This window comes from Marmota monax, unplaced genomic scaffold (genome assembly GCF_021218885.2).
Source record: "Marmota monax isolate L192 unplaced genomic scaffold, Marmota_monax_Labrador192_F-V1.1 WCK01_AAM20220418_F8-fsc00041, whole genome shotgun sequence".
Lineage (NCBI taxonomy): Eukaryota > Metazoa > Chordata > Mammalia > Rodentia > Sciuridae > Marmota > Marmota monax.
In genome coordinates, this window is record NW_026695238.1 from 5,739,472 (window position 1) to 5,758,034 (window position 18,563).

At 39.9% G+C, this 18,563-nt stretch overlaps 1 protein-coding gene across 1 annotated transcript in view; it reads right to left on the reverse strand.

Annotated features, from left to right (window-relative positions):
• The window catches only part of Epha4 (EPH receptor A4), a 140,948-nt gene that overhangs the window by 3,133 nt on the left and 119,252 nt on the right, over nt 1-18,563 (reverse strand). Inside the window, exons 11-17 of the mRNA XM_046439765.2 lie at nt 18,174-18,359; nt 14,304-14,365; nt 13,649-13,858; nt 11,400-11,549; nt 7,865-8,058; nt 4,641-4,796; nt 3,378-4,274 (exon numbers count right to left, since the gene is read on the reverse strand). Coding sequence (XP_046295721.1) covers nt 4,160-4,274; nt 4,641-4,796; nt 7,865-8,058; nt 11,400-11,549; nt 13,649-13,858; nt 14,304-14,365; nt 18,174-18,359 — 1,073 coding nt within the window. The 3' untranslated portion in view covers nt 3,378-4,159. The remainder of the gene's footprint in view (nt 1-3,377; nt 4,275-4,640; nt 4,797-7,864; nt 8,059-11,399; nt 11,550-13,648; nt 13,859-14,303; nt 14,366-18,173; nt 18,360-18,563) is intronic.

Genomic DNA, 18,563 nt, shown 5'->3' on the forward strand with positions numbered 1-18,563 from the left:
CAACCCAGACAAATGCCCAGGCCTCCGTCTAGAATCAAATCAGGCTGACAAAAAAGCAAGGAACCCTCTAGACTCCTCACCATCTTCTCATTTGTCAAAGGATTGACTCAAACCAAAAGAAGCAGTTGTTGGTCTTTTATTTCCCATCAAAGTTCTTCTTGGACTGCATCCATTAGAGGGGCCATGCATAGCACTGGCTTTAAGTGGAGAGCGGGAAGTGAGAGCGCACTGCACTACTGCAGATGATTGGCTTATTAAATCCATCAATTGTTTCTTTCTTTTGTGTAGGTATGTGTTTATAAGAAGAAATAATTAAATTTAATTTCTTTGAGTTAAATAATCATATTTAAACATGTAAAAAACGTAGTCTATTTGGAGAGACAGAAATAAAGCCTTATGAATTATTCATATAGAATATTTTTTATAGTTACTGAAAATTTTAAATGTGGGCTAGGGTGTAACCACCAATATCTTCAAGTCACTTGTTCAGGATAGAAGGAAGGGTGCCAAAAGGGGAGTTGGATTTGATCAGTGCATACGCTGTGTGCATGTTTGGAAATATCACATGGCATCTCACTAATATGTATAATTAACATGTGTTAATAAAAAAGAAGTGAGTTGAAGGTACTAAGATTGTTCATTTTGACAAATTATGAAAAATGAAAGAAGAAAAGAAACAGAATCGGATATATTTTTCTAATTCTTTCCTCTGAGGAAATCAGTAAGCTCATCAAATGTAATTTTTGAAACCTGAATGCGCAGGAATTTCACCCAGCAAGCATGCATTTATGTGAAGGACAAGGAGAAAGTGAACTTGACCTTAAAACTCTAGAGTGCAATCATGCTAGGGGGAGAGGCAAACTTTTTGATGAAGAACTTCTTTTGCTACAAGAAATTTCATTCTTGCAAAGGAAAGAGGGGTCTTATGAATACACTCTCTCTTTTTCCATCTGCCAAGCCCCTTCTTCACTTAACACCTGGAATAAAATATCTACTATGTAAATATATTTGCAGTTTTAAGTGAGCATTGTGGGGACTTCTGTTTCTATGAAAATGGTTGGACATCTGAAGTTACAAGTGTGGGAATGTGAAGGCGTCTATCTAGTTGATCGCAAAAGAAAAGTAGAGACCATAAGCCCGTCTCCTTTGAATTAGGGCAACTCCTCTATCATGGGTAATTTCTTGGATAAAGCAATTGGCTTACAAGGGGGTCACAGTTGTTAAAAGAGAATCCACAGTGACTAAGTAAACAAGGTGCTGCTCCTGCAAGTCAACTACCCAGACCTCAGTAGATCCTGCCCATCCGCTGCTTGCATCCAAGTGGGGTTTCACTTGTGCTTTTCACTCTTTTCAATTATGAAATAGTAATTTCATAAACTTCAAGTCTAAAATGTGCATGCCAGTCCTTTTGAGTGTAATTAGATAGGACTGCCACCTTTCAGGTATTCCCACATTTACAGGCTCATAAACGTATTTAAGGTGAAGGCGCCTCAGGCACATGGCCCCGGCCACAGAAACACACTTCACCCCACTGGGGCATGGGCAGCAAAACATCCAGGAACACAGGAGAAAGACAGAGGAGTAGCACTGGGGCTCGGCGGATACAAGGGTGCCCGAAGCTGCGGAGCACACTGTTTTCCCTGAGAACATCTCACGTACACGTAGGACAATACCAGGCTGTGAGAAAGGTGTTATTACTAAGGTGTCATTAGCTTTCTAGTTCACAGGCGGAAGAACTGAGTTATAAAGAAAAGTGGGGTGAACTTCCCAGTGTCAACATTTGGGTTGGCTTTAGAATTCATAGCTGTCCGGATGCCAGGGTCTGGCTCCAGCCTCAGGAAACACTGGAACGTTCTATTGTTCTGCCATTACTCCTCTAAAACTGCATCGAGGGAATGGGGGTAGGAAAGGCTTTTATTGCTACTGGATATTATTTTTGACACTTGGAAAATCCATTTTTGTCTTTCTATTGGCCTTGACCCTAACAAATGAATGTGTTAAAAGCAAGGTTCAGAAGGTGACCTTTGAATGACATAGGATTTCATGTTCCACCTGATTATTTCATTTGGAGGTACCTGCTGGGCAGTGGCAAAACTACTGCCTCAGAACAGATGATGACTTGTTAGATAACTTTCCCTTTCTTTGGAAAAGTTCTGCTTTGAGTATGTTTAATGTTTAGAAAAATACTTCAAGCCCTAAGTTGCTGACTTTAAAGAATGCCAAAATTCTAATTATTCAATGAATGCAAGGTTAACATTCTGTTTTTCCTTAAAGTCTAATTTCATAATGCTGTTGACTGTAGAGATTAAAAGCAAAATACTCCACAGCTTTTCTGAAAGAAAAAATAAAAATTTTAAAAGCAAATAAAAAGAAGAATCATTTGCCTACTTTTAACATGAACATCCAGAATTCCTAGACTTCAGCAAGCATGGCAATAAAATAAAAATTGCTGGACTGGTTTTAGAAACAAATTTCACATTCTTTCTGAACAGAAATGCTTTTACAACTAATGTTGCAAAAAAGGTTTTTACTAAACTGTCATGGTTTGACAGCATTAAATTTAACATTCCTTGCTTGGAAAGAAATAGCTTTCGGGATAAAACTGAAAGAGAGAGAGGGAAAAAAAAGGTCATTAAAATTAGCCAAGCTTTCATTTAAAACTGAAAAAAATAGTTTAAAAAAATAGTTAACATTTTCTCAGTCCAACATTAGGTCTTTTACTTCTAGGAATGAACAAAGCCATTTAATTCACCTGTTTCAATAATAAAACTCTGGAGAATAAAAGAAAAGTTGTGGGCTTGTGGATGAACAGTGCATTTTTAGTGGTCACTTTCTGATAATGACAAAGTCAAGGCTCAAGACAAATCTCCTTGCCTAATCCTGTCTGGTGAAGGGTTTTAGGAGCATAGGAGGCTAAAGGAAAGACTTCCCAACGCTTCTCCAGCAAAACAAACCCTCCACAGTATGGGCCCATGATCCAGCCATTGGGGAGAAAGGCTCCTGAGGTTCTTGCCCAACACCCATAAGACAGTCACTAACAGGCACAGCTTGAACAAGAGGTACCAAAGGACAAGAGGAACCTTCCTGAGAGAACCCACAGCCAGTGGGTCTGGGTCTCACCCTCCTGAACCTGACCTCACCTCGTGTAATACAGACTTCACTTCCCCGTGGAAGAACATCAGGAGCGTCTTTCTGTTTGGGTCTCCACTCCTACTGTCAAGAAAGGACTGAGATCCTGAAAGAACCCAACCCTATCTGATAGATGAGAAAGAATATTTTCCTAACAGTGTTTCAGATGAGATAAAGTTTACCGAAAAAATTCAAGGGCAGGGAGGGGTTTATTGGAGAAAGACTTGTCGCTGGTTCTTTTGACTTACCTTGTAGATTTGGGATTGCTTCTTTAAAGGAGGGTAGTATGAAATTTTCCTAGTCAAGATTGTCACAGCCCACTAACCATAAGGTAGTTATAAGTTTGCAGGGTCCCAAAGACTTTATATGGCACAGCCTCAGGCCCAAAGAAACAGACCTCAATTGTTCAGTTAGGGATTATGGGGTTTGAAAATTTTTTTTATATATCCACTTTTCTTTCCAGCCCCCATTGTTACAGGAATCTACCAGGTGATGTGAGCCCTGAGGAGGCTGCATGGGTGAGCCACAAGATTTTCACCCAGGTCTTTTCCCGTGGTTTGAAGAAAGCTTTAAATGCTACAACTGAGTCCTTTAAAAAATGTTCCTGGGCATGGTCATAATTCCAGTTGAGCAAAACGAGTGTCAATTATGCCACAAACAAAATACTGCAGTTGTAATTCCAAATGGAGGGAGGGTCAAGGACATCTCAGAGCAGCGCAGGGTCTGGCAGCAAGTACAGCATCAAAACTCAGAGGCAGAGATCTATTTATATAGGTACACGTATTTTACAGACTGGTGATGGACTTAAGTACTGGTGAGAAACAATTAGTTCCAGGTCTAATTCCAGTGACCGGCTGTCATTTCTGCAAGCCCCACAGTTTCAGCAATCTGTACACCAAGCGACGCTGCAGATAAATTTTTCCTTTAATTTCAGAGGGCGAAGACGAAGTAAAAAAAGTGCAGTTCTTCAATTAAAGTGCATGGATGAGGTAAACTAATTTCAAGAGTTTTGAGTTTATTCAGTACTGGCTCAGACAGGGACCATCCTGCCGTGCATCTGCTGCATTTGGGTTCTCATGGCCTGGACACTGCTCAGAATCTTGTTCTGGTGTGTGATGGCCGTGATGCCAATCCTTGCCAGGTCGCTGTAGGTAGGACATAAAGAGAGGGAGAGAAAATGTTAAGGGGGTTGAGAAGCTGGGTTTCCTGACTTCATGCAGACACACATTTGAATCAACCACAATTGATACAGCACAACAAGGCAGGTGTATTAAAATGTTTAATCAAGCAATTCAATGCAACAATGTAGGTGCTATATAGAGACTGTGTAAAATTACACTCAATCAGGATGGCAGACATTCCAGTTTTCTTTTCTTTTGTTTTCTTTTCTTTTTAATGAGTAGGATGATTATTGATTATGGAGCTCAAAGAAAAAAAAACAAAAAAAAAATAAAAGGAAAATACTATTAAATCTAGATTTACCCTTTGGTGTTACATCGCTGAGTACTTACTCCTGGTTCATGTGCACCACAGCCTCTAGGGTGGTGTAACCAGCAGCTGTGAAGTTATCCTTATACCGGTCCATTTTAATGGCCTGGAGCCAATCGCCCACAGATACTACAGCAGAGAATTCAGGGGAGCTGGGATCCAGCAGAGCAGTGTTAGGCCTGGAAAGAGAACAAGAGAGTATAAACGAACAGGTGCCATGGGTACGACAGGAAGGCTAAAACAGGCAAGGGGAGCTAAAAAGCCAAGAGGTTTTAAACAGAACAACTGTGGTCAAAGGGAACCATGTGATTTTTTTGCCCTTATTTCACAAAGCTGCTAAAGTATGTATCCATCGCTCTTATTCATTCTTAATTCCATTTCCTGCCCTTGTTTTATGTGGTCCTCTTATAGCAGTTCACACCCTTGCTTGGGGTAAAATTTGGGGGAGCTCTTGTGGTTGAAGTCTGTTCAGTCCCTGCCAGCTCTGAATATCATGGGCTTAGGTTCAGCAACTATGGAAACCTTACTGAAGTATGAGCAAGGAAAACTGCAAGCCTGCAACCTGCCAGTCTTGAGCAAAGTGGCGGGAACAGCAAGGGTTCAAGTCCATCATGGTTCCAGCCGGGTCTGCAGGCAGGCGGGTGCACTCATACAAACTCAGGCCAGCAGGGAGTTAATCCCCTCTAATCAGCCCATGCCTGACCAGCACGTGTGCCAAGACTGGCAGGAAGAATGGCCACTTTGATCACTGTTTGGATTATGGAATGTGCTTCTTTGCTGGGCTCCTGAATAACGATTTCAACAGATTCAAAGAACTTCTTATTAACTTATTTATTAGTTTACGTATTTCTCAAGCCAGGTGTTTTATACTAGATCACTGTCAAGAACAACACAGGCAGGAATTCTGTTGCTCCTCTTGATATTGATGTACAATAAATCACCTATTTATGAAAAGTATTTATTAAGAGAATTATAGTCATCTTCATCATCAAACTACTTAATAACTATAGGATCGGTCTTCAAGAGGTATTTTAGAACACCTTTACTATAATTACCCACATAGCAATACTGTTATTTGTTAAATTATATTTTCTTGAACTTCTCTTTTCCCTGAAAATCACAAACTGTGTTTGATTTTAACATTTTGTCCTGATTTTCATTTGAGATTATACTTGAGTACGAACATTTAAATTGGAATTACCTCATACTACTGAATTCTTAAACAAAAAAAAAATGTTTCTTGAAAAAACAAAATTAATATAACGTCTTGATTAGTTTTCTAATAGCAGAAGTAGTCCAATTTTAAATTCATTTTAGAATATTTCATTTTCGATGTTATTTTGATATGCATGCTTTCTTTTAACATATTTTAACAAAGACTATGTTTTAATTTCTCAATTTTGTGTCCAAATGATAGTTTGCCTGTCTGACCTTTCTGTTGTGTCCATTATTTCTATTTTTCTGAGTAAAATTATGCAGATGTTCATAGAGAGAATAGTCAAAATTTAATTCTTCTCCCATTCTGAGTTAGTGACAAATACTATCATGTCGAATTTTAGCTATTTAGCTGAGTATTAGATGTATAGCAATATTTGTTGGTAAATAATGACTGATAGTTTGCATTTACTTCCAACTTTAAGCCATGTACACAGACAGAGTAAGATATAGGCTCTAAGTGCCTGACAAGATCAACATGAACTTAGGATAAAAATATCTTCACTCATATTAATTAACTCTATCGGTCTTTCTCAAGCTTGTTCTGGAAGGCTTTGTGTTCTTTGTGGAAGGGCATGACATTTCCTAATTTTGTGCAGAATGCTTGGGCTCTGTGGCTGAAGATCTAACAGCTGGAGGAGATTTACCTTGGAATTGAAGAGGCTGGATTCCCCTAGAAAGGAGGGCTCACAGTAAATTATTTTACCCTCTCAGAGAAAAGAGTAACAAAAAATAGCCCAGAAATGGTAGATTTCTTTTCTTTTCTTTTTTTCCTGATAACACATGGCAGAGGTAAGATGTGAATTCAGCCCTTTTCAATGTTGTTTGCAAAGAGCACAGCTGCTATGGTTTTAGTCTAGTGGCCAATGGGAGGGATTTGAAAGATTAGAGAAGAGAGGAATTTTTTTTTTTTTTTTTTTTTTGCCATTTACTCCAAATTCTTCTTCACGTGTTGTGATCACAAATGTGTCCTTCTCTTCCAGGACATTTAAGCTAAATTTTCAGTGGAAAGATGGGAGGACCCAGAGGGCCAGCAAACACTACAAGGCCTTGGGCATAGGGACTGAGAGGACTGCCCTTCTGTTTCTGACTCCAGGTCATGCTGAAAGACAAGCTCCAATTTGGAGGCACACAGGCACTTCACTTCACACAGGCCTGGGCCACTAGTCTTATCATTGTTTGTTTCTTAATCCAAAATAGATTTTTGTTGTTGTCACAAATTGGCAAAGACACACATTACTATTCTCCTAGTCATTGAAGGCTCCCCTAATGATTTCTTTGACATCTCCAGGCTGGGACTGTTTCTATGTGTCCCAAATTTGTTGGCAGGAAAGCCCAGACTCTATGTAGAAAATGCTTCCTAGTGAATCATAGCAATTATGTATCTCTAGGTTCCTAGTAGACTGATGTGTCTCCTGCTGCTTCTCCCAATGAAATGACCACCTTCTTCACAGCTGGTCCAATCATTTTGGTTTTCAAACCCCTTCTTTAACATGCATCTGCATACTCTGCAACATTACCAGTTCCTATACCCTGCTCTGCAAGATTCAGAAAGGGGAAAGCAGAAAAAACAGACCTCATAGCTCTCTTGGTACAAACACTTGGTAAGTTGACTTAAAATTGCAGAGTTTAGAGACCTATCCTCCAGTCTTAATTCCTCACTATTTCAATGTTTTTTTTTTTTTTCCTTTTTCAAAACATAGCATCTACTTACCTAAACGTCTTCTAAGACTACATTTCATCCCTCTTCCTAAATTTTCAAGGCCAGCATCATAAAAGAAACACTTTATTTCTTTTCTTTTTTTTTTTTTTTTAATTCTTACCACTATTTGAGGCCTGACAGGCACGAGGCTGTTCAAAATGATGGAGAGAACTGTCTTAAATACTCCACTGATTGAGAAAGAAGCTGCCCAGATTATACAGAGCTATGAAGTGGCCACTGAAGAAAAGTCAGGAACTAAACTGAGTCACCACTGGTCTGCCAGCTCCAGTCCCCTGCCTCATCCATCACTATTAGGTAAGCATAGCCAACCTGGAGCTTTCTGTCCCCGTCCTCTTCAAGCTGTTGGGATTGCGGATGAGTTTATCCAACATGTTGACAATCTGCCCAAATTTAGGCCTGTCGCTTCTCTCCTTCTGCCAGCAGTCCAGCATCAGCTGGTGGAGGGCAATGGGACAGTCCATTGGCGGAGGTAGCCGATAGCCTTCCTCGATGGCTTTAATCACCTGCAGAAGACAACAGGATGGGAGGTTAAGCCGCCAGGCGAGCTGCTGTCAGAGGTTCACCCTCCAGACGAGCATGTTTCTTGTGCCAGCGAGCTTGAGTAGGGGCACGGTTCCAACTTCTTCACAGAAGCCAAAGACAGACCAGAGTCTCACTGGCATGGAGAGAGGGAAACCAGCTGTTGCTTTGAGGTGTCCTCAAACGGCAAGCAATGCCAATTAGACATGAAGATGAGAAATATTCCACAGTAGTTAGAAGCCAGCTAGATCAGCAACACGGTATCAGCTCTGGAAACGGCTCTCAGGTCACCTGGTTCTGCCACTGCCCCTCTGCTCTCCTCTATGCAGCATTAGCACACCTACACGCTCCTAGCAACAGACTCTCTAGTGCCCAAGACCTTCCCCAGGGGGGATGTAATGTAATTCCCTTGCTTCAGCTTAAGCCTGTGTCCCCCTGCTCAGACATGAATGGGCCAACTCCAAGCCCCCATCTCCTACATGCTCAGCCAGTTTCCCTTTGGAAGACCACACCCTTAGGCACCAATTCTATATCTTTTTCTGGTTTCAAATGGCTAATTGATGACTCTTTTAGAAGTATAAGTAGATTTTTTTAAAAGTGTCAAGAAAAAAAATGACTCCTTTTAGGGCATTTATATTGGAAAGGGAGCCCTGACACCTAAGGAAGGCAGGAATAATGGTAGGTGATGATTGTCCTATTGCCCAGGACCATCCAGACTGGTCTCCTTGCCTAATAAGAAAGAAACACATCATTCCACAGTCTCCCTGCTAATCCTAGTTTTTTCTAATCTAGCCTTGGAAGTGTTACACGGTTTTCTCATAGGCTCTTCTCTAATCCCCTTCCCCTTCAGGGTGTGAATCCAGGTAATGTAATAGGGTACGACGCATGCCAAACTGAAAGAGGGGAATGACTTCACAGTTTCTTGGCTATGCATAAGCTTTGTTTATGAGTATCCAATGAGATCCTGTAAATGCTTTTATTTGTTTGAGGCTTTAAAAAGTTTTATTTGTTTTAAATCAGTGCATGTTCTTCCCTGCCTACCAACATGATGGCTGCCAAAGAAACCCACAGTGGCTGCAGATTCTGTAATCACCCCACTGATTTTCTCTGCATTGAATCTATAACTGCACAGAAACTGGCCCTCCACATGCTGGATCTGATTTTTCTGTACCAGTTTGTTGTCTTTTTAATCAGCACTCTGCTTCCAGATAACAAGCCTCTTAATTTAAGGGCCCCCATGATCCTTTCCCTCCCATGGGTTGTTGTTGTATTAGTAGTACCTACTTCTCCTTCGAAGGCAGATTTCTCTATGCTATCTCACTTAACTCTATCCTATTTATTTCTGGCAGCTACCCTAGGTCAATTTGATCCTCTGGCTTTCTTTTATCTTACCTGGTACACAATATTGACTCCAGACTTGATGGAAACATTTCAGATTGAATGGATGAGAATGTAAGCAGCACTGGGCTGGTGCCAGGGCAACTCAATTTTCTGTAACCCCCCTGACTGATTAATACCCTTTCCTATACTCACTCTCCACTGTCAGCTTGGAAGATTGCTTGTGGGTTAACAAAGCATATTTTCTCAGTGTACTGATGAATCTTATGGGGGCAAAGGATTAAAGCAAACAAAAAAACTTGCTAAGTTGAACACATTTTCAACAGTTACTTTCACTCCATTTCCCCTAGGCCGAATGAATTCTGCTTAGGAAAGTCATTCTCCAGCTACATTTCCTATTGATTCCTGTTTCACCCAGAATCCAGCATAGAGACAAATACACAGAAGTGGATGATAGGTTAATATTATTTGTGAGCCAGAAATGGATTGAAATGCTTTTTTATAGATACAGCCAGAAGATTGAAAATGTAAAACAACCAAATCGTTTTAATGTAATACAGAACCTGTCAAAATTACAGGTCTGAAAACATTTAGGGTGGAAAAAACTGATCATCTTTAGATACTCTGTTCTTATGGATATTTGGCTATGACTCATAACTGAAATAGTCAGTAAATAAGTCCATACACTGCTTGCTCATTTAGTTTGTTTTTCTTTGTCCCTCTGAGAATCTCTAATCTGAATCTAATGTTGCTACTTGAAGGTCTCTACCTTATATAATCACATCAAACAATGGAGTATACATATTACTCACCTTTATAATTACCTATCACTTAGGCAGGCTGCCATATTTCTTCCCATTTACCATGACTCTTCTTCTTCTTCTTCTTCTTCTTTTTTTTTTTTAACAAATTACTGATAATACAGTGTGGGTTCTACCATTCCTTTTAATCTGGTTAGTCACAGTAGAATCTTTCTGCCACACTAGGCATGGGGTGCATTAGTGTCTCTATGACTCTGAACATTCTTTTACTGATAAGGCAGCCTGCATTCTATTTAAGTTCATCTGGGTCTTTGTTTAATTGTCAAGGCTTTGCAACTTCCTGCTGCGTGAGGAGAAGGCGGATGGTCAGGCATCATCCTGCATCAGAGAGACTTTTTGAAAAGAAGACTTTCTAAAATAGAATTTCAATTGATAAACTGAATACCATGCATTTGGAAACACTCTCTGATAATGTTCTAACTCATGCATAAAAAAAATAGTAAAGCTCATGAAGTATAGGTGACCATGTACTTTTGATCAGACTTCCAACCCTTCCTATACTAAACCTCTTGCAGAATTAGCGAAAACATGTTCTAGGAAGACCCCCTGATCTGGGGCTTTCTCTTGTTTTGTTTTTTTCCTTCCTCACTGGAGATGTTTGTAATTAAATTCTATTACTCTGGAATCTTATTAGTGTCATTATTGAATGCTTTTCTGAAATTGCAGGCACTGTGGATACTCCCTTACCAACTAGTCCAGATGGTACATTTAAAGGGATGTGCATAATTTACAAAGGGTCATTTAGTGGAGCTTTATTTTAGAGTCCTCAAGGGGCAAACTCTAATTACAACTATGCCAGCTTTAAAATATTCACTAGTTTTCTTTCATGTCAATTTCATCACATGTGAAATTTGTTTTCTCATAATCCTTGCATTTTCTTAAAAGTCAAAGTTCAATTTTGTTTCAGTGTGATTTTAAAAGTCTGCCTGCTGAACATATTAATCCATACTGTTTATCTATGGGTCTATCTCTCATACTATACCATAGTCTTTGAAATGGAAAGTCACTGTTGATCACACTGTAGAAGTGGATCTAAAGACACATTTGTATTAAAAACTTCAGCTTTAATGCATCATTTGAAGCCAAAAGCACACTCTATCATGCAGTAATGCACAACTTTCTGAATCTCAACATAAAGACATATGTTTCAGGACACAGAGACTCACGTCTTGATTGGACATGTCCCAGTAGGGTCTCTCCCCATACGACATCACTTCCCACATAACGATTCCATAGCTCCATACATCACTTGCTGATGTGAATTTACGATAGGCAATTGCTTCTGGCGCAGTCCACCGGATAGGAATCTTGCCACCCTGTGACATTGGAGCCATAAGTTAGTCCCTAAGTACATCACTGACATGCTATTTTCATTTCTGAATGCAGTTACTACTTGCCAAGCAAGACCATGGCATTCTGGAGATAGCAATCAGAACAATAATAAGAGATGTGTTTATTTTAACTAAAGTCTTCTTTCTAAGTTGAGGTGGTTCTCTTCATGTGTTTTCTTTAGTCACAGGGAAGTGAACAAGTAATCTGTCTACCTATTTTTTAAAACTCTACCTATTACCTGAGTTTTGCTTGAGGCAATGTCACAGAAGAGAGGGAATCTCAGGTTTTACAAAATACACATGTTATCCAGGGCATATCAAAGCATATTTGTGGCTGACATTTGTTTTGACTTCTTGCTGAATTCTGTCATCCAGCAGCACAAAGGCAATGCTTAATATTGCATCAGAAATCATGAATAAAGAAAGATAAATATGAAAATTCTTGTCCATCACACTGTCTCTAGTCTTACAAAGCATGAGAAACAAGCTTGATACATCTAGAAGATAATAAGCATCAATAGGCCCTGAGAGAATGCCAAAAGTAATGCCAGATATTAAATCCATTACTGACTTTAGTGGAGGAAGGGCAAGATTTTAGTTATTAAGTTATTATTTTGTCTATGTGGGTTTTTTAAATACTTTAAAAAGGCTAGGGATTTAGCTCAATGGTAATGTGCTTGCCTAGCATGCCTGAGGCCCTGGGTTCAATCCCAGTAATATTACCCAGGAAAAGTTTAAAATGCTTTCTCCACCGGACTCTCCCACCTCCCAGCTCTTTGTTGGACCCTCCCACCTCCCAGCTCTTTGTTTATCCTTATGTGCAACATATTTTTAATTGTGTTTCAAATTTCTGAGGATTCCATCTGGAGAAGTGAATTCAGCCTGAATTCAGACCCTTGAGCAGTGGGAGCAGCACTGTTTTACACGTTTCCTTGGCTTTATTAGGGCTACTAGACAGGACCATCAGTCTTCCTGGGAATTGCTGTGATGCGGGGGAGGCCCCTCACTCTGTAACCCAGGGCCTTCCTTGTGTTTCTACTCCTCACCTCAGGACACTGGTGCTCCTCTGCCTTCATTAAGTGTGTCTCTAAGGGTTTATCTATGAAATTCTATCACACTAGAAGATTCCTTTGACTTTCCTATCTTCAACTACTGGGAAAAAAAAAAAAATAAGAGATCTTTGCCTGTCACAAAGAAGTGTTCTTTCCTTAACAAATGGACTTGGAATTCAAAAGAGAATGCTATAAGCATCAAAACCAAGGGCCAAAGAAATTTAATTGAATGCCACCCCCCAAAAAAAACCCTAGCCAAAAAACAAATCCCCGAGGCTTGGAATTGTAGAGGAAAAGTGGTGCGTGTTAAAAAGGGAAATTGTCTGGTGAGTGCCTCATGTTGATTTTAACAGTGTTGGCTTTAATAGCCAATAACTGTTTTATGATTCTGTGTTGATTCCATTAGTATTTTATATGCAGATTTTCAGATTAAGGTAGCATGGCCATTAACTGTATTCTGAATACGCTTAACTATGTCTCATCCCTGTTATCCATCTTATCAGTTCTATATATGTATTCTAAGATTCAGCAGTCAACCAACTAGAAACATTGGTTTGTCTTGTTTAGAAAAACGATTTCTTTTCCAAGAGCAGAAAAGAGCCAAATAGAAGATCTCAGACAAGAAAGTGAAGAAAGCAAGAGAGCCAACTGAAGTGTAAAAAAAAATACAAGGGATGTTTTCTCCTGACTTTTTTTTTTTTTTACTAATTGACACTCTGTTGTATAAATCGCCCTTCATTTTTCCTTCTCATTTAGCTCATTTTTAAAGATACTTTCTTAATGTTCATTAGCACTTTGCCCAAGAAAATTCAGAGGAGAATTCATTTTTGCTTGTAGTTTATGGTACTGTAAAATTGTCATTTTTTTCAGAGTCTGCTTCAAAATTCCTTTTTTTCTTTTTAGAAATGTGGTTTAAAAAAGGGTGCAGGGACTTAAAACAAAAATAACAACAAAAACAAATCACAACGGGCTTAAACATCGAGGTGTGACAAGAAGTCCAATCTAATCAACATGAAAGGCAAGTCACCTTACCCTAGTAGTATAAGCTGCTTCTGGATCGTCCTCAAGCACTCTGGACATGCCAAAATCAGACACTTTGCAGACCAAGTTGCTGTTTACCAGGATGTTCCGTGCAGCCAGGTCACGATGCACATAGCTCATGTCAGATAAATACTTCATTCCGGACCCAATGCCACGCAGCATGCCCACCAACTGGATGACTGTGAATCTGCCATCATTCTTCTGCACAGGAAAGGGGCAGGGAACAATCCCATTAGCATTAGGAGAAATTAATTTCGCCAAGCATTTATTACTTGGGTTTTTTTTTTTTTTTAAATATATATCTGTATCCGGTATGCAATGAAACTCAGCATTATTTCCGGGCCTTTCTGATCAAAGTCACTAATTCACTAGTAGAGTGTACCCTAGAAGCAAGGTTTGCTTCCTGATAGATGGAAATTTTCCAACTGTAATGAATCTATGGCTGGAGCAGCTCTATGATACAAGAATAAATCAAACACTCCTTTCATTGCCCATGGATTATTTAATAGCCTTAAAAATCACATCATTCTTTATTTCTCCATTTTAAAAAGTCCATGAGTACAACCACCCAGGATGGATAGAAGGAATCTGTTGGGGTTTTTCTAAATACCAGTATTCTTGGGTTTAATAGAAAGTAGATACGTACCCTGAGGAATGCATCCAAGGAACCGTTCTCCATGTACTCTGTTATGATCATTACTGGTTTACCTAGAGTTTTCAGAAAGAAAAACAAAAACCCTTGATGAGCGCTGCAGTTAATGAGATAAAAATGGGCTGTGCACAATTTTACTGCCAAGACACCTGTCTTGTGCGATCTAATTTAATTAAAACAAGCCAAGCTTATGCCTCAGCTGTGGGGAGCTAGGAATGAAATATTAAAAGGACGAGTAGGTGTAAACTCCATCTGGAAGGTTAACCCTTTGGGTGGCTTGTTGACAAGGTCTTTAACGAAAGTGGCCTCGGGTACCTCGGGAGCACATCAGTGGATAATTGTTCTCTCAAGCAAAAGGGGAAAACGATAAATGGGCAGGCCTGTTTAAACGTGAAAAAATCTTTAGGATAATTAATTTATTGTGCTCCCAGAAGAGCCACTTGTGTGATGCTTAACAGTGCAATGGATGGAGAAAGCATTTTTCTTTATTTAGGGACACCCAAGTTTCAGGGGGCAGTAGCTTGTTGGATATGCTTCATTATTCAGACACCATCTTAAAACCCAAGTATGCATGACATAAACTGCTTTCCCCTCATCTTGTATTGGTCAGGGTCTGCATCTTTCTCTTTTCTTTTCCTATCTACAAACAAACTTGCTCTTTTTTTTTTTCTTTCCTTAAACTTCCCATCTTAAAAAACAAACAAACAAATTCCAAAACCATCACAGGAAAGGTTTAGTAAATCATTTCATCTGAAACAAGAACTTCCATAAAGAAATCAAAATGAGTTTCAGGCCTGGGGGAGTGGAGAGAAGCAGCACTTTCACTTTACTATAGTTCTCTTTCTAGGAACCTTAAGAACCTTTCTTTGGTCTCTTCATTACTTTTAGCGGACTTAAGGTATCTAATGCCTTCTGTACACGGGGCATTGTTGAGGGATGGAGAATGGTAATCATCCATTTTTTACTAAGTTAAGAGGAAAGAGTTCGTAAAAGATTGCTTTGGATGAAAACAAAATGTCAGTTTGATGTATAAAAAATATTCACATTTATTGCTGTTTTCCTTGACTGGGCTTAGTCATTTAGTCAGGGAAAATGGTCTGGATACTTCCCTACAGAAGAATACCCATAACTATTCTAATCTTTCACCCAAAGATGCTGTCAGTAATTTCTACAATAGGGAAGTGGGAAACATCTTTACTTCAGAAGTAAACGTTTTGAGGAGTCAGATTTTTAAATTTCAGTTAAGTCTGATGTTTTCTTCATGGTTTTCATTGTCATGTCTAAGAAATCTTTCAGAAGCATTTTTTTTTTTTTTTTGCATCACAAAATAACACAGTGGAGATTGTGTTTTCAAGTAAGGAATGAAAGCCCACAGAACAAGTAGGAATCTTGGTGCAGACCAAAAGACGAATAAGAACTCTTCCAGATTCCTCCTTTGCTGGAGGGGGTGGGTTCTGGTACTTACTTCCACCCTCCATCAATGTAAGTAGGAAGCTCTTAGTCCTTGGACACATTTACCCTCTCCATCAGGGACCAGACTCTGTACAGAACAAATGCATCTAAGTGAGTTTTAATTAACCTGCCTCAATCAAAGGACACTTTGTCAACTAATGAGAAAAGGGCAACTCTTTGGGCCATGTATTAACACCTACTTTCATTTCACCAGATTTCTCTGGAGCTTTGGAGAAGAGTAGAAGATCCAACAGAGAGGGAGTAGTGGGGAGAATTTATGGTCCTCCTGTCAATTTAGAAAGTTCCTCAAGTAACTGCTTGTAATGAAATCACACTCTTCTATCCCACCCTCACACCTCCCTGGTCTGACTTCTGGCACAATCTTCACCATTTCTCTGCATTCCTTTTTCTGTTCACTAAAAGTATCCATTTATCAGAACCTTTACGAGTTCTGCAAGAGGAATAAAGATGAATGTCGCCATAAGCAGAAGGGCTTATAAAGTGGACCCAGGCTGGGCTCATGGATGGAGGTGACTTCCTTCCCTGCAACAGGCAGGGAGGCAGCGGGGAGGGGAGACGGGAGGGATCAGGACAGCTTCTCCGGTAGAAATTTTAAATCATTTTAATTCAGTGACAACTGCATTATGCAAATGCATCCAGTCGTTTATAACAGTTACAGCTGTAATAGCTACGGGTTTTAGAGGCGCGGTGGGACTTTAATACAAAGATTCCCTGTTCCTTCTCTTCTCTGCAGAGGTGCTATGAAAATCACTGTCTGCGGCAGGAAAAACAGCCTAAGCTGAACAGAGCCTCCTTTTGAGAAAATGGACCTGCAGAAGTATTTAAACAGGAATGTTATCTTTTAATTAAAGTAGTGAGGGGCTCGAGGCAGCCGTGAAGGCCACAGGCAACAGAAAAATATCCTGTCTGTAAAACTAATCTTAAAAAGCAAATAGAGCTATTCTATGCTAATTATAGTCTTCACCTTAGGCAGAAAATTATATCTTCTTAGTTTCCTTTTTGGAAGGATTTTGAAGATGAGGGAAGATGGACTCCTTAAGACATAATAGCACTACTGAATAACACTAAAGAGGTCTGTTTTTTAAAAAAATAAAATAAAATAAAAAATCTGCCATTATGTTAACCACTCTAAATATTTCATTTTATTGCAAAATAAATTCATAAGGCAAATTCTATTTTTAATCTCCGTTTTACAGATGAAGAAACTGAAAGAAAAAGACAGAGCGGCCAGTCAAGGTCACCTGTTTACTAGCCATAGAACTCAAGAGGCAAGTCTTTCATCCATCAGGCCAATGGCTCACACAGTGGGATCCCTTGGACCTGCCAAACTCCTGCTGCTGAAGCAAACTTTTTGGGACAAGGCCCAGGAAACCATTTCAGTGAACCTTCCAGAAAAGCCTCAGGTAGGTTTAAATCTGAGAACCTCAGAACTGGTGCATATTTTCACTCTTTAGTGGTCTCCTCATTTCCTCTTCCTAAAGACTTTGTTCCTTGGATCCCACTACCAGTCCGTCCCAGACCTAACATCTCCATTTGCTCTGAAACCCCCCTCATCCCCACTTCACCTACCAGAGTAGCCATATTCTCACTTCTCTGCACTTGCTGATTGACAAGCTTTCCACACACACCTTGAATCAATAAGAGAAACACGGGCCTCACTGAAGACAGAGCCAAGACCTGCAAGGTCCTTGACTTACACTAACTGCAGCAGGTACCGTAGCTCCTGGAACAGAGCCACCTCAGACGGTAACCGCTTGAGCTGCACAGTCGGTGGGACCCTTCATAAGTTGGCCTCAGCCAGCCTTACATCTGTCGAGCTGGGTTGCATTTTAACTGAAGCATGGTTCACAGGCTCAGCGAATGCTAATGGACTAAAAAGGGAAGGTTCAACCAGGTGTTACTTTAAATAGGTGCTGAACAGCAAGAGCCATAAATCAGGCAGTGCAGACAAGCAAATCCCCTGATATAATGAAGAGTCCCAAGATTCACTCCCTGCATCTGGAACAGAAGCTTCCAGTGCAAGGTGTGTGGAGGTTTTGTTGTGCTTTATATGAAAAATACTTAAAATTTATTTTGCTCACCATCTGCTTGTGCCTACCCTGTGACAATCAGTTTGGTCTAGTAAAGATTTGAAAGATGACTTGGCGTACCAAAAATATGCAATATTAATTTCCCTAAAAATCTCACGCAGGCTGCCTTGGAGATAGGGTATCAGCCAAAATCGTAGACTCATTGAGAGCTGACTACAAGATTAATGACTTGTCCTGCACTGATTTCCTCCTATTAGCAATCAGTGGGTCTGCACCATCTGTCATTTCCCTAGAAAGAAAATGTGTGTTTAATTTCCCAGTAACTTCGGACTCGGCTTTGTGACAGGAATGACCCACGTACATTTGGTGACGACGCCTTCCAGGTGAATTATGTTTGGGTGGTCAAATTGTCCCATGATGCTGGCCTCGCTCAGGAAGTCTCTCCTCTGTTTGTCTGTATACCCAGCTTTCAGCGTCTTGATGGCCACACAGATCTCTCTCTTGCCAGGCACTTTGAGACGACCACTGCAGACTTCACCAAACTCACCTTAGGAAGAGAAAAGGGTTCTACAATGACGGACTGGAAATGCATTTAAGATGAAAGAGGAATAGTTGACATCCATTGCATGTCTATTACATGACAGCATTGTGCATACGTATTACATAAATGATTTCACTTACTCCTCCCCAAAACTCAGAAGTCGTTGCTATTATTAGCTCCGTTTTTTTTCAGGGAAAACTAAGACTTAAT